We start from the raw sequence: 21,090 nt of genomic DNA, 5'->3' as shown, positions 1-21,090 counted from the left end.
TCTTTTAAGTTCGCGCGTAACAAGGACATCTATAGTCTGCATTCCATGTGATACACGGCTAGCACAAAAAAGAAAATTTGATTTACTGAAATAATATAACTGTGTAATCATAGTTGACACACTATTATTCATCAAAAACTAAAAATGAAACCATTTAAACAAAGTGTTTAAATTCAAACCAACTCGTTTTTCAAACCGTCCATTTTCCCACATCTAGTTATTATATTAAATAAAGAAGTAGGGCATATTAAATCTCATCATCATAGCTCTTAACACTAGTAGAAAATATACCTTTAATGACACGCCAATCATGACACACAGTAATTTTATGACGTGTAAAAACCGCGTGTCACTAAATATTGTCAACTTTTATAAAAAATTAGAGAAACAAAGACACGTGTTTGCTTGTCAATATTTTAGTTAAAAAAAAAATAAGTGCAAAAACCCTCTCATCTCATCGACCTCTCATATCTATCTCATATCTAGGGCTCAATCTCACTTTATAATTTTGGTTAATCCATCATCATATCTCTCATCATCGATCGCTCAATTATGGCTCTGGCTTTACAACTACGGCTCTGGATCTAAGGATTTGTTGCATCTAATTCACAATTACGGCTCTAATTACTCGTTGTTTACGGTATAATCTGTTACTTTCTGTGTTAAATTGGGGCATAAAGTGGCTTTACGGATCTGCTGAAGCATAAATTGGTTAAACTTAAACTAATGCATAAATTGGTTAGGTTTAATCTGCTTAATCTCTTGTTGTGTTAGTATATAAGTGTTAATTGTACATCCTCTGTATTATAATAATCTGAATAGTGAATAAATTTTTTGAGGATTAATGACCTGAAAAAATCTATAGATCTTATCTAGGCTGCAGAAACCATGATTAATCTGAAAAATAATACCTAAAAAAAAGATTGAATCAGTTTAGCTCCTCAAATATTCAGAACTTGAAGTAAGCCTTGTTTAGGGTTATGTTTCCTGATGTTATAATAATTAGATAATCAGATGTTTGCTTGAATGGTAAGTTGATAAGTTAATAGATAAAATGATAAAAAATAATACATTTTTGTTATAGAAAGAGGGAGGGCATTTGTGAAATGGGAATAAAGGCCTCTCAGATCAGGTTAGCATAATAGTTAATATTCTTTTATCTTTAGAAAGTTAGTTTTTGTCGAAGATGATATGGAAATGAACACTTATTAGCTAGAAGCAGAATCTGTTTATCCAAACGGTAATAACCTTTGTGATTTCAAGTCTTAATATTGCAAAACAAATTTCAATCAAAACACTTCTGTAAGATATTTGTTCTTTCATTTATGTTTGAATCAAAACACTTCTGTAAGATATTTGTTCTTTCATTTATGTTCTTAGAGCCGAGGGTCTCTCTGGAAGCCACCTCTTTATTCCTTTGGATAGAGGTACGGTGTGCCTACATCCCACCCTCCCCAGACCCTACCTATAGCTCTGCTGTCGGTGGGATTTTACTGGGTATGATTGATTGATTGATTGATTTATGTTTGAATCACAGAAAGAAGAAATCATGTCTGGCTGCATTGGATGATGAAGATGAGGTTGAAACAGAGGAAATTGAAAATGTTTATAATGATACATCTCATCTCAAGAAGATCAATTGTACAAAAGAGACTAAAAAAGTGGCTGCAACAAGTAACAAAAAAGTTAAATCTCCTCCCACTGTGAAAAGGTACTAAAATTGCTAATACATTCTTATAGTATTTTGTTTTTATTTATCCATGTTTTACAGTAGTGAAAAGAAGCTTCAAGGGAATGTTGAAGAAGTCAATCAAGTGACTAATACTCCTATGGCTAAAAAGGTTTGTAATAGTGATAATGATTATATTATTTTTATGGTTGTACAGAATTCGTGGTTAGTAATTAATAAGTTTTTTGGTGACCCTATTATATAATTAGTATAAGAAAGAAGTTTGGCGTCACAAACTTTGTTCCTTGCTCATATATTTTGCTATATATTAGATAGTAAATTGCAGAAGTCGTTTGACAGAAACTCTAGCAGAGCCTATCTAACAGTAGCTTGATAGCAGACTAATACGTGTGTACCTGTTGACGAGCTGTGGTAAATCTGGGATAGCGCTGTTGCTTAAGTTAGGTCTTTTCTGGCTTCACCAGTGTTCTTAAACTGTTCGTGTTTGCAGGTTGCTGGGATATGAACCCGTTTAAGTATTAAAGGGTTCTGATTGTATTGTGAACCTATTTTATATGTCATAAATTAAATTGGTTTGGTATTTAGGTCAAAATTTTTAACTTAAAAGACAATTCAGTATAAGATTTACTTTTTATTAAAGTATCTGTTTGTGAATATGTTTCACATTTTTATGTTGTACTGATTCTAGGATTCGTTTATGTTAATCAATAGTTGTGTTGTTACAGTTAACTTTGCTGTGTTATGTGGTGTGTGTAGGTGTTCACATCCATTATGTTAATGTTCTAATGTGAATGTGACTTTTTCGTCTAGACGTTCATGTGTTTTTCCCGGTTTTAATGTTTCAGCTTAGCTTCAAGGTTTCGCGCGTTCATTCAGCATCTTTATCAGGCCGGATCTAAGGTATGTTTCCTGTAAGCAATCGTTTATTTTGTATTTGTATGTTGTTCGTTTGTTATTGGTGGGATATACTGAGTACGATGATGATGATGATGATGATGTTGTTCGTTTGTGTATCGAGGATGTTTATATGTGTGTGTTGAATATATGTGAAGGTTAAAGGGTATAATTTAATTATATCTAACAATTTAATAGCCAAATAACCTTTGTGTGGACGGTGGAGCTATGTTCTCGGTTTATATGTGTGTGTGTTTAATATGTCTTTGCTCATAACTGATATGGACCGGCTTCGCGAGCTCACTTAAGAACAGGCCCTGCCTCGCCTTTGCTCATTACCGATATGGGCTAACAAATGAGCCCGTTAAACCATGTAATTTTACTTGTATATATAACATAAAAGGCCAAATTGTAGATGTTAGACTAAACAACAGGCCTACATTCATAAATACAACAGGCCCGTTAAAGAATGGTTACCATTTATCATATGAGATTTTTAATTATTTGAATCTACCTACTTAACACATTAATAATCTTGGATTTAGCTTAAATAAATTATGATCTTTTAATGTGTGAATAAAGACAGATTAGAATGTCTATATTTACTAATGAAAGTTAGAAATATACAATAAACTAATAAAGCAAACAAGCTACTTGTTGCAAACATGTATAAAGAAATAATTAAAACAGACATGAAATTGCCAATAGACATAGTGAAAAATGAAAATAAGTCAACTTTAAGGGGCAAAACCCGCAGTATGGTCAAATGATTACAACTAGAAGTTCGTTTTATTCAACCATAATAATATTTGCAATAAACATCTAATACAAACAACACATCATAATTATTTTATAAAACGATATTATGAATGTATTAACTCCAAATACTTATTTTAGATTATATTCGATGTCTTGTGGCCATAACATCATCTGAAGATGCTGAGGAAAATAGGAAAACTTATCTTACTCCGAAAAACAACAGGTAACAGTTCAAGATTCAGCCAAAATGTTTCTCTTATTTCTTATGGGTACTAACAATCTTCCACACACAATTTTTTTCCCTTAAAACAGCAACACATCAGTTAGAATCACACTTTGGCCTGAGATACGGAAGGCGTTTTGATCAGTCGAATGCCGAAAATGCCCGTCATCATTGCTGTCATATCAACATAGGTCACAAAATTCATCCATAAGTAAATCAGCCAAACTGTTAAAATCCTTTTCACTTTTCTACAATCACAAGAACAATACCGATACACTAGCAACTGTCAACATGGATCTGACTAATAATTAGTTATGCATATGCCTTATATTCATAAATACCAATTAAAAAAGACCTATTAGAAATAACGATGGCCTTTCAAAATAAAATAGAAATAATGATGGTGTAAAGGGAAAAGAGAAAGAGATTGAACAAGTGCAAAAGTCAAGCTGGACTCCTTTACGCAGAGCCCATTGAACCGATTTGCTTTCTTGGCCTTTTACGACTATGTTACACATATTTGCTAAAAAAACCCATAAAACTAATCTTATTATAAAACTGCAGGTAATTACTCGCCTCCTGAAAAGAAGGTTAGGAATTAGCGGGATGCGAAAAAAGTCTTGCTTTTGGCAACTGAAGGTAAACTCCAAATCCAAAAATGTCCTCCTAACTCCACTTCATTATGCTAACACCACCTTTCAATACGGTTTTGTACCAGGAGCATAAACTTTATCTAAAGACTAGCCCAACAAAGAAGCTGCAATTCTGTTAACGAATATCTTTTTAACAACCATGAAAGCGTCAAAGCGGACAGCCATCAGCAGCAAAAGCATCTTTTGCAAAAATTTGGTGCGCACATCTTACATGCCTAGAAGTTAGGAATATTTATATGTAATGCTCAACCAAAACTTTAATGTTTGTCCAACACTACTTAACTTTTGTAAATGATGGCAGTTAATCATACATGAATCATGGACGTAACTCCAGTCCAACACAGCCAAGCCCAGCGCAACGCGCCGGGTCAACCACTTGTATGACATAAAATACAACCAATGTCAGCTCTCTAGTAGAAGTGCTAGACGTAAAAGGCTAAAAGACAATGGATGAAAGAAATAGCTAAAATTGCAAAAAATAAGGTATTTGTATGTTAATGTTCAAGTTGGAATTATATACATTTATTCTAACTTGAAAACTGCAGCCTCAACAAGCCTATTCAAAGCCTGAAACAACTAAGCCTAAAAATAAATGGGCTAAAGATTAGTCAAAGGGACTAGTAAGTAATTAATCGTGCACACACACACACACAAAAATGGATGATTATAATATTCTCAATAATTTGCAGGAAGGTGATGTGATTGCATATAGTCTCATCGACTTAAATTCTTCATGGACAGTTGAGTTTTCATCCTTTCGAGTAACTTTCTTTTTTTGTAACAGTCAACATGTCTCAAGAGAATCTACATTGCCGGTTTTATGTACTCTTTCCTTTTGTTAAAATATCAGTTTACATGGCAGGTTGGAAGAATATCATATTATGATGCTAAGGACATTGTTCTCATACTTGTGACAAAATATCCTATTGTATCAGACAAGATTAATGAAAACGCGCAAAATGATTCTCTTTATAAAGAAGATGGTACTCTAGAGGTAATCAGATTCAGGTTATGTTTTTATATGTAATAGTTCAAACTGGTTAAAAAGCTTTATCTTAGAAACAAACTAGAAGCTGCATGAACTGTATTCTTTCTGAAACTTCTTAAACCCTTTAATTCAAAAAAATCAGATTATCATTCAAAATATAATTTTTTTGACAAATAATTTGAACTTGATGTTTAATAATCTAAATTTTTTCTCAGGTTGCAGGAGGGAATAATGAATACACGGATGCTGATATTGATGGAATTCGTGAAGAGTGGTCTACTTTTGTGACATCCTTTATTTACCCGTGAATGTTCGTATCGATGTTAATGAAATGTTAACTTTGAAATATTGTTTATTTTGAATGTTTGTTAGTATGTTATGAAATATTATATGAAATGAATTATTTTGCTATATATGAATTTGTTTTATTATGAGTCGTTAATTGTTATTATTTAATGTGGAAATTATAAATCTGCCAAAAATTTTTTTTTATAATACTTAAAACCATGACATGCAAACGCGTGTCAAAAAAATGCTTGTCATAAAAAGATGACACACGAATTTGCTTCATTTTTTTATGACATGGCCTTCCTTGACACGTGATATCGTGTCATCTACCCCTTTAATGACGCGCATGACGTGTCATTAAAGGTCTATTTTCTAGTGGTTAAGTTAAAATATAAAATGAGAACCTTTAACTCATACTAAATTTGATTTAATATATGAACTAATTGATTAAGAAATTTATAAATTGCACACAACGAGAAACTGTCTTTCTAAAAATATATATATATATATATATATATATATATATATATATATATTGGTCAATTTGACCTTTTCTAGTTACCTGATAAGTCTGAAGAATTGTACACACTTGAGTACTCACAAAACCAAGATTCACGAACAGGGCATAATATCACAATAACATTTCATTCTATCTCAATAACTCACAAAACTATAAAAACATCACCAAAACCTAAAGCAAAGTAACAGGTTCCTTCTTTCCAGTGTGGTATCAGTTGACTCATCGATTTTTATGTCCAATATGCGAATAAAGGACCTATGCACGAAGTAAAGAATTAAAGATCTCATACATAAGAAAATCATGTTTCAGATCAGGTGCAACTTAATCAATAAAGGACCTAAAAATTATTTGGAAGGTGGTGCAATATTCAAGCTTTCAATGTTAAAAAAGTTCAAGAATTATTTGAAGCGGTTAAACAGATTTCAAAGGTGGGGCATAAAAGAAAACTGGTTCACTCCATTGTTATGGTGACCATTTGGTGTTTATGGAAGGTTCGAAATGCATTGTCGAAAACAAGCCAGTAAAAGATCGCTAAAGTGTTTGGAGACATAAAGTTTTTGAGTTTCTTGTGAATCAAAAATAGGACAAATTGTATCAATCAAGATTGGGATAGATGGAAATACTTGGTTGTGTAATTGTTTCCGGCTTTGTGTTTGGTACCGACCCTTGCTACCGTCTTGGTAGGAAGGGTTTTGGTTTTTGTTAATGAATTGCAGTTAAAAAAAAAAACTAGAACCGTATAGAGAAGTCAAACAATTACATCTACAAATTAAACACATGTTACCTTTATGGGTGTGGTATTGATAATATCCGTTTTATACTTGATTGTAAAATGTTATTCATATTTGTCTTAAGTATTTAATCGGATATATGTTGTATAATTATTAGTCGGGCATCAGGCACAACCATCTAACAACTCACAAGTAATAATCCTCCAGACGAGTATGTCAAGTACTTTTGTATGGCTGAAAGGACTTTTCATGAATGCCTGCGATTTTTAGCTAGGCAGACAAGCCACGACATTGCGGTTTTGCATCAATCATATGAAAATAGCCATCACCTTCCTGATGTTGGGTAGCATTGACCATACATCTTATACATAGAGAAGTTATCCTGTGGAGTTGCGAGACCAATATATGAGGAGTGGTCACTAATACCCGAAGATCATACACTAGAAGAAAAAAGTTCGAAGGTTGTTGAAAGATGAGTGACACTTTTGAATATGGCAACGCATGATTAGTCCGAGATTGAGCTGCGGTTCTGCTTTCAGTTTGACCATCTACAAAACATACATGACCCGGTTTCTGTTTTTCTAATCAATTCTTTGTCAGCCATTTTTTTGACAAGTCCCATTGACGGACGTAATATTACATAATCCATAATCCAGGTGGGTTAAATTAACTGCCTAACTGGCCTAATTATATTCACATTCAAAACGGTTCCGCTCTAAATATTTTAACCTTGATGTGATTGTTTAATTATTTCACATTCAAATTTCACATTCAAAAGGGTTCCGCCTAACTGGTTAATGTGATTGTTTCTAGGGATTTTAACATATTATAATCTAAACAATTAGCGGTGTTAATCAGTACACAAGTTGTAAGGGTTATACACATCATAAGCGTCTTGACCTAATAAAATATAAACTTTAGTTTTTTTACTTTTAATTTAAAGGGTCAACCTATTTAATTAAACAAGTTCTTAAACAAATCAAACCAAACACAAAAATGGCAACCCAATCACAAATATCTCAAAACCCGCTTATAAATCAAGATTTTGACATCCCTCAAGGTTGCAAATACCAAAATCCCTAGAAACAATCACATTCCACATATTTGATTCACAACTTCCTTCATCTAATGATGCAATCAAATCAACTTGTTTATCAGACCGCCTTAGCACATCGATACGGTTACCATCTTTAGTGACCACATGAAGCTTCCCAAGTAAACCCGAGAGAAGATACGATAACTCTGCGTGTATAGGCACGTCTCCATTAACCACTTTCCAAGAATCATCCCAGCAATCATAAACTTTCACTTTCACGCTTTCTACACAACCTGAAGGATCCAATGTATATAAATCACCATCAACAATCGCACTCGTTTTGAATCCCGCTAACATAGCTGACCAACCATAACCCATGCCCAAAGGCATATCGTCCCATGAATTTGTGTCAGGATCATAAACCTCACCACCCGCACCAAAAAAACCCGGCCAGAAATATAAACTTTGAGGAACATATAGCTTTCCCCTATAGCATGCCAGCCCTGTCGCCACATTTCCAGGTAAATATTCTAAAACCGCAGATGGTGCAGCGCGTGCTTTTGTAAATGGCACACTTGGTATTTCTGACCATAACCCGGTTTGGGGATCAAAAACCTCTGCTGACTCTAGCGTTGTACAACCGTTGGGATGCCTGCCAATGCCGCCAACAACAAACAGTATATCGTTTAATACTGCAGTTTCAAAACAAGCTCTACCTACACACATGGGGTTTGCTTCACTCCAAGAATTCAAAACCGGGTCGTATTTCCAAACACGGGTGGAACTAGAATCTTTAGAGAACCCACCTAACATGTAGAGGCAGCCATCAATGGCTGCAAAGGCACAACCAGAAAACAATGTTCGATCTACATGAACCTCTAGTCCGAGCCATCCCTCACAACATCGGCAATCCCAGAACCCGAACTGTCTTATACAGGAATAGGTGGCAATCTTAGCCATTTTTTGGAAACCGGGTCCAACGCGTGCCATAAAGGCGGATTACTGTCATAGCCCTTGGTTGAAATGTAGAGCCAATCCTCTGTGGTGCCCAGTTCTTTCCTGATTTTATAAATTTCAGGGCTTGTTACTGAAGACTTCCAGATGCGCGAAACCGCCTTCAAATTTAAATACCAAATTCTGGGAACTCTGGCAAGAATCTGAAGAGACATTTCATCAGGAAGACCGAGAATCAATCGAGGGTTATCGCTCCAAAATCTTGATGATGATGATGATGATGTTTTTCGCCTTTTACGTGGAGCATGAAATGATTCAGTTGGTTTAACTTGATTTATGCTCAATATACCTCCCATGAAGATAGTAAGTCCTATATGTTCATGCAGATAAAAAAAGCAAACAATGATATATTAAGAACAGTGAGATGCATACAAATAGGTTCACGTATACATCTTTTGTTTCGAAAAGCTTCACATAAACAATTAAATAACGATTCTGAATGAATCCATATATACACATAAGTTGTTACGGACCTTAACACGTAACAACTACTTCTAATATTTGCAAACTTGTAGCACCTTAATTTGAATATTTCATATAACCATTAGAGGGTTTTTCCTTAAGGACTTCCTCGATCATCAAACTAATAAGAAACTGTTGAAATCCATCGAACTCGGGTATTGATGATTGTTATGCTTAATGGCTTTACTACCCGAGTAAAATGCCCATAAAAAAACAAAGATAAGCTAAAAATCATTTTAACGGCAATATAATTAACACGACTGACTTTATCAGTTTAAAAGTGTGTATTGTAAATTTTTTTTATTATTATTTAACCAGGAAATTATGGGTCATAAACAATTAATTAAAAGCTAAATTAGTCTTGAAAAACGCTTTCAAAAGAATAAAATAATAAAGAAACGGATCATCTTCTCAAATAAAGTATAAGTGCTTAAAACATTGATGCTTTGATTTAGTATATCAAAACGACTAAACTGTTACCTTGAATCGCAACGTGGTGGCTAGCTATTACTATTAAGTTATAGCTGAGTGAGGTTTATATATATAGGGTTAAACTTAAAAGGTGCAGTAGTTACGGTTTTGAAACGAAATTAATGGAAGATTGAATAGGAAGGTAAACTATCAGTTTGAGGTCACGACTTGATTATGCCGGAATTGGTGGCCGGAAATTTAGTTGATTATGCCGGACTTGATTTGATTTTCAAATTTTTTATTTGGTTTTTATGTTTTAAATTTTTTATTTGACTTTCTTTTTTTTTTCTTTTTTCTTTTTACCGTTGTGCTTAATGTTTATGTTAGAGGTGAAAAAAAAACCCATACCCGGAACCGTACCCGAAAAAATACCCGGAACCGGTTTTTTTTATACCCGGGTATTCTATACCCGAAACCGGAACCGACCCTACCCGTAGAGTATGGATATGGTATGCATTTTAATGTCAATACCCGTACCCGGAACCGTACCCGATTAATACCCGTAAATACCCGGACCCGGTCATACCTTATACCCATACCCGATTATACCCGATACCCGATACCAATTTTCTAATAACCGAATAATACATGAGTTTTTATAGTATATTTTTATGTTTACTTCACAAATTTTATGTTTAAGTTTTTGTAAAATTCATATTACTAAGTAAATAATTTGTAATTAAGTGGATTTATGGTTTTTGTAATATAGTTTAATTAGTTTTATAAATTACAAAGCAAATTTAAATTTTAAACAAATTAAAAAATGTATAAAAAAATTATAAATTCAAAGCCGGGTATAATACCCGGTCGTACCCGGTTCCAATACCCAGTTATACCCGAACCCGATCATACCCTACCCAGGTACATAGGGTTGAGTTTTTCTCCTCAATACCTTACCCGAACCCTACCCGATTTCTCACAATACCCGATTTTCCAATACCCGATCATACCCGAAACCGGTCTATAACCGAACCCGGGTATTAGAAAAAACCCGATTTGTGCACCTCTAGTTTATGTTACTTTTGTGAATTGATTTCTACTGGGTTAGTGAATTGATTGGCCAAATTAATGAAAGTTTTCTAAATTACCGATTATATATATACTAGGCTATTGAACCGTGTACGGCACGGGTGGAAATTTATAAATCGTGTAAATATCGTAGTTAATATAAAATTATAAAATAGGTTGTCATATAGTTGTGATGAGTACATGATATTTAGTTGTTAATTATACCGGTAAAAAAATTGATTATCAAACATAACTTTCAAGGAAATTAACATCCTTTATACAATTATTCGATAGATAATCCAAAGTTCAAAATGAAAAATTTATTAACTACTAAATAGTTCCTTATAAACCATATTTTTAGTTTTGTTTATAACTTTACCGTCTTTGTCTAATATAAGCATTTTAACATCGTCTCTAATTTTCACTCGTGAAATTCCCTATGCAATTGCTTCTTTGGTATTTATCGTGACAACTATTAAATATAAAAACAGAAGAATGGTTATAAAAATATTTGGTATAACCTAGAAATAAAGTGTGAATACATGAAGTTTATCCAAAAAGTAAACGAATAGAAAAAAGTAACATGTGTTATTTGAGTTTGTACATATAGAACATTTTTTAGTATTTGGCGGTTCTTTTTCTTCTCCAACGTCTAATCGATTAACATTAAATGATGTGATTGGACAAGTAACTACATAGTGAATTGTTATTAGAATAAAATAAGCAAAAGGTTTATTAAACTTAACATATTTTAAAAACGAATTATTGTCTATATTAACGTATGTTAGATTATGTAAAATATTAAAAAAAAATGGTTATGTAATATGTTAATGTAATTATAAAGGTATTTGGTTGTTAAAATTGAAACATATAAAAATAAAACGGAAATATACAAAATAACAATATTAATTCTTATCATTCCAATTTGTAATCATTTTGACATAATATTTTGTTGTTAATATAAGTATAAGTATGAGTATCTACATTTTTGGGTGTATGCTCAATTTTGTAAAATTCATAGCGCATAGCAAAAAATATATTTTCTTAAAATTAACATTTATAGTATATCTCATAACTTGGTGTAAATATTATAATTGAATCCAACAAAATAATAAATAAAATATAAATATTTGAAAACGTATTAATGAATAGTCATTTTAAAATATTACCATTGGATATGACACTCAATGGTTCTCTTTCCGTTTACACTGCACGTTTTCAAAAAATAAAATGTAATATAACATTTTGAGAGTAAACAAATAATATTAAAATGACTAACCGTTTATATTATTTCTCTTATTGAAAGAGGATGACTAAAAACACTATGTTTCATGGATCTTGAAGACATCTAAAATAAAATATAATAAGACATTCATACCAACAAATAGGAAACACTAAACATGTTGACAATAAAAACATATATAGGATGGTGCATGATTATATTTATTTAACAAAGGATTTAACTTCAAAAAAAAATAAAATAATAAACATACATACCTTTGTCTACTACAAAAGTATAATATCGATTAATTTAAAACGACATGAAGAACTTCAAAATCTTGCATCTCAAACTTCATAAGCAACCAAGTATGAACATTGGCATATTGTGTTTTAATATATAGTGTGTCAAATGTAACTCAAGAAAATGTATTGAATATATAGTATTTACATATGTTAGGGGAATACTAAGCTATTTGTTTGCAAAAAATTATGTCTTTCTTGTACAAAGACTATATGGAATAAGTTAAGGTGTAATTTATTTTACCAAATTAACATAATATTAAAGTGATTAAGAAAATCACAAATTAAACACCGATTGGGTCGTATTGCCATAATTTAAAAGTCAAATCTAACTTTTTTTTATTTTTGTACACGTTCAAATATGGAAAAATGAAATGACTTTAATTTCGAAGGGACTCTAATATAGAATTAATATATCTATATTTATTCTAACTTTTATTTGGACGCGTTAATTAACCGTTACGTAAATTATACGTTTTATACGTTAAAAGAATATGGTTCAACAACTTTATTAAACATTTACACATATAAAATAAACGTCTAATAAGTAATCAATAATTTAGACCCATTTACAAAATCCACTCTTTGATTTATTAAATGGTTGAGCTAGTTAATATTAATTAAAATTTGACCAAAATGATAAGTTACAAATCCACATTTAATGATAAATTTAAATTCTTCCAATATATCCGTATTCTTAAAACAGGAATGGTAAACGGGTTCGGGGGTTATACAATGCATTGAATGGTTTTTTAAAAAAGTATTTTGTTTTTGAATTATTTTATTGTGAATAAAAATAGAGAAGTTGTTGATATAATTGAAATTAATTGAAAATAACCAATAGGAAGATGTCATGTGGACTTAAACTCAATTCTTTTAATAGTATAGTAGATAGGTAGATAGATAAATGTCGGACGTTAGTGTCATAACCAGTGTTTTAAAAACCTATTTTGAGCCTGGAATTTTTGGCCGGTTTGCTAGAACATTGTACCGGCGGTTTTTTTTAAATACAGGTTTTTATCAGCAAACCGGTTTAAAGTACGAGTAGTTTTGATATTTGCGGGCCATTTTATTCCTAAATTACTTTTAACCTAACAATTAATATTCAAACGTATAAACTTTAGGACTTTTTTTTTAAATTGAGTGCTTTTGTATTATTTTTTTAATATAAATTAAGTTTTGGTATTTTTTTGTTATGGAATCATTTACTTTGGATTAATTTTGGAGTTGAAATTGCATTTATATGAAAGTATAAGGTAAATTATTCAACAAGTTGAACTCCCAGTATAACCCACTTCAACCGGTTGTACCATTTTTTAGTCCAATCCGGTACAAGTAAAATACCAGTTTTTAAAACATTGGTCATAACTCCTTTTTAAAAATATATTGGTTTATTATTTACTAGGTGAAAATAAAAAAATCTTATAACAAACACATGTTATTTAAAACAAGAACATATAATACATATTATATATATATATATTAATTTTCAACTTACTTCATGCTTTATAATGGTACCTTTTGCTAAAAGTGTTGTATTATTGGTTGTGTCCGTTGTACAAATTTTCTTAAATTTTCCATCCTTCACGCGTGTCTCAACTTTACACCTGTCTTTGTAACTTGACTCAACGTGCACATTCTGCTTTCTCTTTGAGGTTCCATATTTGTTCTCTTTCGATAACCACAATTCATTCAGGATAACTCTCTCTCTCAAATGGCGTCTCTCTCTCAAATGGTGCACATTTTGGAACCCTAGGCAGCGGCGGTGTCGGAGGTAAGACGATGATAACCCTCTTTGGTGAATTTGGGTTTTAATCTGACCCTTATCACCTTTGGCTGCTTTTATTTCAGGTGAATATGCTTGCTACTGTTTTCGGACTGTGATGGTTTTACACCCGAGTGTTTTTAAAAGCGTTGCCAGCGGTTTTGACTGTCTGTGGCGATGGCGAACCTACAACTAGCATTTCCTTTACTCTATTGTGACCTCAAATGTGGTGCACATGAGGTGTTCGATGAGATACATGTTTGTCCGTTTGGGTTTTAGAAAGGTTGTGATGTGTTTCCGAAAATCTTTTGTGAACATTTTCCAGTTTGTCACATTTGGTACGGTGCACATAAGGTGTTTGATGGAATCCTTTAACGATCCATCTACACCTTTTGGGTCTATGCAAGGTAATGATGATGATGATGATGGATTCTTAGTGTGGCAAGTGTGGTGCTTGGAAACAAGCAACGACCTTTGCAGCCATGAGTTTCATCTGGTATTCCACAGTTTAGAAAATAACTATGTGTGCAAGTAAACTAAAATCGATTATAAATATATAACTAAGCCTAATATATATATATATATATATATATTTATATATGCATAGAAAAATTTAAAGAGCTAAAATATAGTGTAAAAACTTATGATCCGGTACTGTTTTATACGACCAGTTTTCAATATAAACAGTAAACCAAACCGTTCACTATGGTTTGAAATTATTGAAACCAAACGATGATGGTCGGATGTATTTCATGTATTTAAATAGTTTATTTCATTGGTTTTAATTATTTTTAGTTAAAAATATGACAGGGTCGGCTCGGAGAAGACAAAATATTTTTTGGGCCAAAGGCAAAAAAATTTTTGGGCATTAAGTAAAAGGAACTTTTTGTTTGGCTTAAATAATTTAGTTTTAAGTTGGCTTATTTGGTTATGATTTAAGTTGTGTAAAAAACGTTTTTATAAAAATAAACTTAAAAATGTCTCAAATAAAACTTGAACCCACAACCTCTTAGTTAGATGTCATACCACTTTTCCACTAGACTAAGCTAGTGGTTATGTAACTGTGTTAAAACATTGATTATACATAGTTTTTTTCATAAAAATACATAAATTTTTTGTAAAAATAAATTTCGGGCCTAGCGGGGTGTCGGGCCTGTGGCCGTCGACTACCCGTCACACCCTTAAGTCGGACATGAAATATGATACTTAAAGTATGCTTTTTTATTACTAGTTATTGAACATCAAAGATATATTGGGAGTTTTTACGAGTATGCTTCGGAGTTTTGGGAAATTTGGAAAGGATACATGCGTGCTTTGGATTTAAAGTATAAAAAGAGGATTTGAAACGTCAAACAGCGTCTAAGCGACATGTGTATGCGGGGTTCAAATAAAGTTGAAGATAGTGAAATAACTTAATCTGTGAATCACATGGTTATTATTCTAGTAAAAATTCAACGAGAAGTGTAGAGGTAGGGTGCTAAATCCACCTCAAATTGATATAACACCTGATAGATGGATAAACCAAGTGTCAGGCGGGCCTCATGGCGCCACAAACATTGTCTAAACTTAAGCGGATAGACTAAGCGCCAGTAAGGGTGCATGGCGCCATGAACAAGGCCTAATATATTAAACATTCCCTGACACCTCGGGAATGGTAGCGCAAAGATTTCCATAAGCATGGGACAAAAATGAAGAATATCCATCGGGAATATCGTCCAACCAATAAAAATGGGACAACACATAAAGGACGGTACAAATAGTATACCACTTCAATATCAAAAGGCCATGATGTCCACCAACCTCCATAACCGCACGAATGGAGAATATAATTGGTGGAAAGCCTGACAAGGCAGTTGGCTATACTCTCTCTCCACCGGCTATAAAAACTGAATTACCTCCAAACGGTAAAGGATCCATGATCCAATATTCTAACTCTCTCTCAATATATTTCCATTGTACTACCAAGTACTGATTCTCACGCCGGATGGTGGTTACAAGAGAATCCCCCAATTCCTCGTAACGAGTTCACGGTGTTCTGTTTTGCAAGAAACTCATCTGCGCTAAGGAAGATTATAACCTATCGTGGGGAATACTTAACCATTACCCTTGGACTAACTTGTTAGACCTAAGGGTTGGATTTGTGTTTCTTCATTGGCGCCATCCGTGCATATAGATAGAATAGTAAAACTCTCACTCCATTCTTGATCCAGATGAGTGGCAAAACCCCAGCGAAAGAGGTTGGACAACTATCAAAGGTCAACCAAGAAGAAAACATGGAAATCCTCGATGTAATGGGTAGCGACGAAGGCATCGCTGATGCGTCCACCCTTTCGCGCTACCATAGAAGAAAAAGCAAAAACTAAATCTCGTTCAGAAACAACCATGCCACTAGAAATAATGGCTTGGTTAGAAGGTGAACAACGAAAACTCTTGGAAAAAGTGCAATAAAGAATGGCGACTGTCATTCAACCAAGAACACTATTTGATGGGGAGGCCAGTAGTAACGGCGAAGAAGAAGAAGACGAACACGAAGAGGAGTCAAATCCGATTCGAACAAAAATGCCAGCTGGCAAAACACTGACCACCCGACCAAATAGCAAGGCAGACGAATAATCTCATCGATCGTAGCTCGAAGGAGACTCGAGTCCAGATGACCCCGACTACGAGGCTAGTTGGAAAGGTCTAGACGCCGCCAAAAAACTAATAAAGTATCATCTAGATGCAAACGAAGACTTCTCCAAACCATACAGACCAACGACATCATCGGGGAAGTCAAAATTTGTAAGAAGGATCGCTGAAGTGGAATTACCGGAAAACCCAAAACTCCCGCCAACGGTAGGCCAATACGATGGTCTATCGAATCCGGATGATCACTTGCAAACTTACATAGCCGCTGGCTTAGTATCAGGGTGGACCATGCCGTTATGGTGCCACATTTTCACCCTAACCTTGGTCAGTGCGGAAAGGGCTTGGTTTGAAAGGTTGCCAGAAGGCCAAATCACTAGTTGGGATGACTTGTCAAGCAAGTTCACCCAACACTTCAGCCAGCAGGGACGCTACATCAGCGATCCAGCATACATCCTTAATGTAACAAGAAAGGATAATGAAACGCTGGAAGTTTTCATTACTAGGTTTAACCATGAAGGGCTGAACATTGGTGGCGTTGGCGAAGAAATCTTGCGAGCGGCCTTCCGCCAAAATGTAAAGTGTGATGACCTGATTCGAAACCTTACAGGCAGAGATGGGATGCCCCATCGCTGGGACGATATCATGACCACGACAAAAAGATACGCGCGGACAGAATAAAGCTTGGGGCAAAGAGTTAACGCGAAGTACGCAAGAAATGATATCAACAGAGCCCGAAAAAGTAAAAAGATGTATTCCGTATGGTCAAGGCTGAACCATGAACTCAGCCAAAGGAGACCGTACCGTATGAGTCTTTCAGAAACAAACATAAAGGACAAATACATTCGTCTAGCAGATGGACCCCACTGACCAAGAGTTCAGCACAGATAATGTACACGGAGGGAATCCAATTCAAAAAGCCAACTCCAATCAAACCAGGGCCAAACGCGGACATGAAAAGTTACCGTGACTGCCACATACAACATGGTCACACAACTAATCAATGTTCAAATTTGAAGGATGCCATCGTAGAGTATGTTAAAAATGGGAGGTTGGAACATCTGGTCAAAAGTATCAAGGGGAGAGGCAGACGTCCGCCACCGCGAGATGCCGGAAGACCAGAAAAGAAAATCAAAGACCTGAATGCCAACATGATTTCTGGCGGCATGAAAACCAAAAAGCGCAGCCAGGTGGAACATGCCGCCTGTAAAGAAGAACATGTGATTTTCCCAAAGGTGAAATGAGGGGTGAATAGAAAGGCGCCGTTAGTGGTCACAGCAGTTTTCGGCCACTACCGGACACCTCGCTTCTTCATTGATGCGAGGGCGACGTCTGACATCATGTATCGCCAATGTTTCGATTTGTTGGAAGACAAAGACAAGCGAAGACTTACGCCTGCCAATTCCCCAATAATAGGATTCAATCAAAGTGTTGAATACCCGCTAGGACAATTGACATTCCCAGTTACGCTCACCAATGGGATACATTCAAGAACAGAAGATGTGGATTTCTTGGTCATGGAAACACCGCACCGGCATTATGATGTAATCCTGGGGAGAGAGGCGATTGGAGACTTCAATGCCAGTCCCTCAACAGCCCATGGCATTCTAGGGGTACCAACTCCCACAGGGGTAGCAATGATCCATGCAAACAAGGAATGTCACATGGCAAAAGTAAAAACACCGCCACAAAAGATGTTGAAAACAGACAAAACAAGAGAAGTGGAAAATGGGCCCTCAATAGGAAGTTCCCAGAACAAAGTGTAAGCATCAGCCCTACTCTCTCCGACAAAGTGCGAAGTGCGCTAAAAATGTTACGCATCAGCAACGTGGACATCTTCTCATGAACCCCGGCAAACATGACGGGAGTCCCAAGAACCAAGGCGGAACATAAATTGAAAGTTCAGTTGTGCAAAAACGGAGAAAGATGAGACCAGAACAAGCAAAAGCCTGCGATGGACAAGTCCAGCAGCTAATAGACGCGAGGATAATCCGCGAAATTCAATACCAAACATGGGTCGCTAACCCGATGATGGTAGCATGTGCATCAATTTTAAGGACCTCAATAAAGCGTGTCTGAAAGATTGTTACCCTTTACCAGAAATAGACTTAAAGGTGGATGCGCTTGTCCCCTTTCAGTTCAAATGTTTCTTGGACGCATACAAAGGGTATCACCAGATCCACATGGCGGCGGAAGATCAAGATAAACAGCATTCCGAACAAACAATGGAACGTACTGTTACAAGATGATGCCATTTGGCCTCAAGAATGCAGGATCTACGTATCAATGCGTGAGGGACAAAGAATTCAAGTCTCAGATTGGGAGGAATTTAGAAGTCTACATGGATGACTTGGTGATCAAAAGTGATGCAGAAACAACAATGCTGAATGACATTGAAGAAACTTTCAGAACACTGCGCCAAATCAGCAAGAAACTCAACCTAGGAAAATGTTCCTTTGGGATGGAAGAAGGAAAGTTCCTGGGAGTGATTGTGACCAAAGGAGGCTTCAAAGCCAATCCATAGAAAGTGGAGGCGGTAGTTAAAATGCCTTCTCAAAAAACAGTCAAGCAAGTGCAAACGCTTAATGGGCGATTGGTCGCGCTCAACAGATTTTTGTCAAGCCATGATGAAAAGTCCTTTCCATTTGTCTCAAACCTAAGAAACTGTCTTAAGAAGTCTCAATTTCGGTGGACAACATAAGAAGAGGCGGAGTTCCAAGAAATCAAGTCACATTTAGCAGAATTGCCAACATTGACAGTACCACGAGCCAAGGAACCGCTGATAGCATATTTGGCGGCTTCAGAAAGGGCAATTAGCGCCATGGTAATGGTGGAAAGAGATGGCATTCAAACGACCATCTACTATGTAAGCCATACTTTGGCAGCCGCAGAAACGAGATATTCCACTTTGGAAAAGCTAGTTCTGTCGCTAGTACAAACAGCGCACTGTTTGAGAAGGTACTTCCAAGGACATCAAATACATGTTCACACCAATTATCGCCTACAAAACGTATTAAGCAAACCAGAATTATCTGGAAGGCTAGCTAAGTGGGCGATGGAGTTGAGAGAAAATTCCATTGAATACAAACCCAATCAAAGGCTAAGTTTTGGCGGACTTCATAGCAGAAGTACCCCAGGGAAAAGAGGAGGAATGTTGAAAAGAAATGGAACCCCCAATCGAACAACAAAAAGAACAAGTATGGAAATTGTCCACTGACAGGGCATCCAACGATGAAGGCGCAGGCGCTGGGTTAAAGATCACAAACCCAGAAGGGCAAGACTTCACGTATGCAATACATCTGGAATTCAAAATCACGTATAACGAGGCAGAATATGAAGCATTGTTGCTAGGGTTGAGAATCGCCAAAATACTAGGGGCTCAACATTTGGAGGCACACGGCGACTCAATGTTAATGGCAAACCAGATTAAAGGGTCATATGATGCAAAGGATGAAAAGATGGCATAATACTTAGCACATGCTAAGGCGCTAGTGGGAACCTTCGTCACATGTAAAGTCAAACATGTGAATTGAAGCGAAAACAAACAGGCTGACGCTCTCAACAAATTGGCCTCAGTTAGCTTTGAACATCTTGCCAAAGACGTCCGCGTTGAAGTACTGCAAAGCCCTTCGACAGTCATGAGAGAAGTCTGTGTATGTTCGGAAAGTGCACCAAACTGGATGACACCAATCATCAACTACTTGTCATCAGGTGTCTTGCCCGATAAGAAAGCGAATTCCAGAAAGATCCGCCACAAGGTGCTGAATTATACACTTCAGAATGGCATTTTGTACAGACGATCCTATTTAGGGCCACTTCTCCGATGTGTGGACCCACAAGACGCAAATTACTTGCTAAGAGAAGTACACGAAGGAATCTGTGGAGTCCATGCAGGTCCACGAATGGTGGTAGCCAAGATCATGAACACAGGATATTACTGGCCGGGCATGCACGTGGATGCAGAAAAAGAGTAAAGGCGATGCAGCGCATGTCAGTGCCATGCGCCAAAGACATTGTGCGGCCATTTCAGAAATAGGCAATCGACATAACAATCCATTTCCCGAAGCGTCAGGACGAGTGAAATTCCTGATTGTGGCGATTGATTACTTCACCAAATGGATCGAAGCAAAACCGGTGGCAACAATTAACGCACCCAGCATCAAAAAATTCATTTCGAAATTCATCATATGCCGTATTGGTCTGCCCATGAATCTGGTTAGCGATAATGGAACACAATTTGCAGACCAACGCATCTGGGAATGACTCAAAGAGTTAAACATAACTTAAACATTCACTTCCATTGCCCATCCGCTAGGGAATGGAAAAGTGAAGCGCGCTAATCGAAGCATCGTTGGCCGCATAAAGAAAAGATTGCGGATTACAAGTCAGGCTGGGTCAACCAAATTTCACACGTTCTTTGGGCAATCCGCACCAAGAAGAAT

At 35.6% G+C, this 21,090-nt stretch overlaps 2 protein-coding genes and 1 pseudogene across 9 annotated transcripts; 2 read left to right on the top strand and 1 right to left on the bottom strand.

Annotated features, from left to right (window-relative positions):
• The first annotated feature begins 512 nt into the window (after nt 1–512).
• On the top strand, nt 513–5,651 carry LOC143581743 (coilin-like). Of its 8 annotated transcripts, none has more exons than XM_077064455.1 (10): nt 525–640; nt 1,538–1,674; nt 1,772–1,841; nt 2,447–2,590; nt 3,482–3,566; nt 3,656–3,773; nt 4,131–4,205; nt 4,909–4,980; nt 5,070–5,213; nt 5,423–5,651. In XM_077064455.1, exons 7-10 carry the CDS (start codon nt 4,173–4,175, stop codon nt 5,513–5,515), a joined length of 342 nt encoding a protein of 113 aa, XP_076920570.1. In that variant the 5' UTR covers nt 525–640; nt 1,538–1,674; nt 1,772–1,841; nt 2,447–2,590; nt 3,482–3,566; nt 3,656–3,773; nt 4,131–4,172; the 3' UTR covers nt 5,516–5,651. The 8 variants fall into 8 exon arrangements, with proteins under 8 accessions (XP_076920574.1, XP_076920572.1, XP_076920570.1 ...); XM_077064454.1 differs by having other exon boundaries at nt 1,538–1,711; XM_077064456.1 differs by lacking the exon at nt 525–640 and adding an exon at nt 671–1,347 and having other exon boundaries at nt 1,545–1,711.
• Nucleotides 5,652–7,669: 2,018 nt separating this feature from the next.
• LOC143581745 (F-box/kelch-repeat protein At1g22040 pseudogene) lies at nt 7,670–9,092 on the bottom strand (annotated as a pseudogene).
• Nucleotides 9,093–19,812: 10,720 nt separating this feature from the next.
• LOC143581740 (uncharacterized) lies at nt 19,813–20,622 on the top strand. Its single transcript, XM_077064449.1, has 2 exons — nt 19,813–20,109; nt 20,197–20,622. The coding sequence occupies exons 1-2, from the start codon at nt 19,813–19,815 to the stop codon at nt 20,620–20,622; spliced, it is 723 nt and encodes a 240-aa protein (XP_076920564.1).
• Nucleotides 20,623–21,090: the final 468 nt, after the last annotated feature.

This window comes from Bidens hawaiensis, unplaced genomic scaffold, assembly GCF_021521415.1.
Source record: "Bidens hawaiensis isolate Kalapana, Puna unplaced genomic scaffold, B.hawaiensis_p1.1 tig00031156_1, whole genome shotgun sequence".
Taxonomy (NCBI): domain Eukaryota; kingdom Viridiplantae; phylum Streptophyta; class Magnoliopsida; order Asterales; family Asteraceae; genus Bidens; species Bidens hawaiensis.
This window is presented reverse-complemented; position numbering and strand designations above follow the sequence as displayed.

Bases quoted from the DNA above. Each gene is read 5' to 3' on its own strand.
- LOC143581743 (XM_077064452.1), top strand. From the start codon at position 4,074: ATGTTACACATATTTGCTAAAAAAACCCATAAAACTAATCTTATTATA. The intron at 4,206-4,908 runs GTAAACTCCAAA...AATAATTTGCAG, and splicing joins CTTGCTTTTGGCAACTGAAG to GAAGGTGATGTGATTGCATA. The intron at 4,981-5,069 runs GTAACTTTCTTT...TTAAAATATCAG, and splicing joins TTGAGTTTTCATCCTTTCGA to TTTACATGGCAGGTTGGAAG.
- LOC143581740 (XM_077064449.1), top strand. From the start codon at position 19,813: ATGGAACCCCCAATCGAACAACAAAAAGAACAAGTATGGAAATTGTCC. The intron at 20,110-20,196 runs GCATAATACTTA...GAAAACAAACAG, and splicing joins ATGCAAAGGATGAAAAGATG to GCTGACGCTCTCAACAAATT.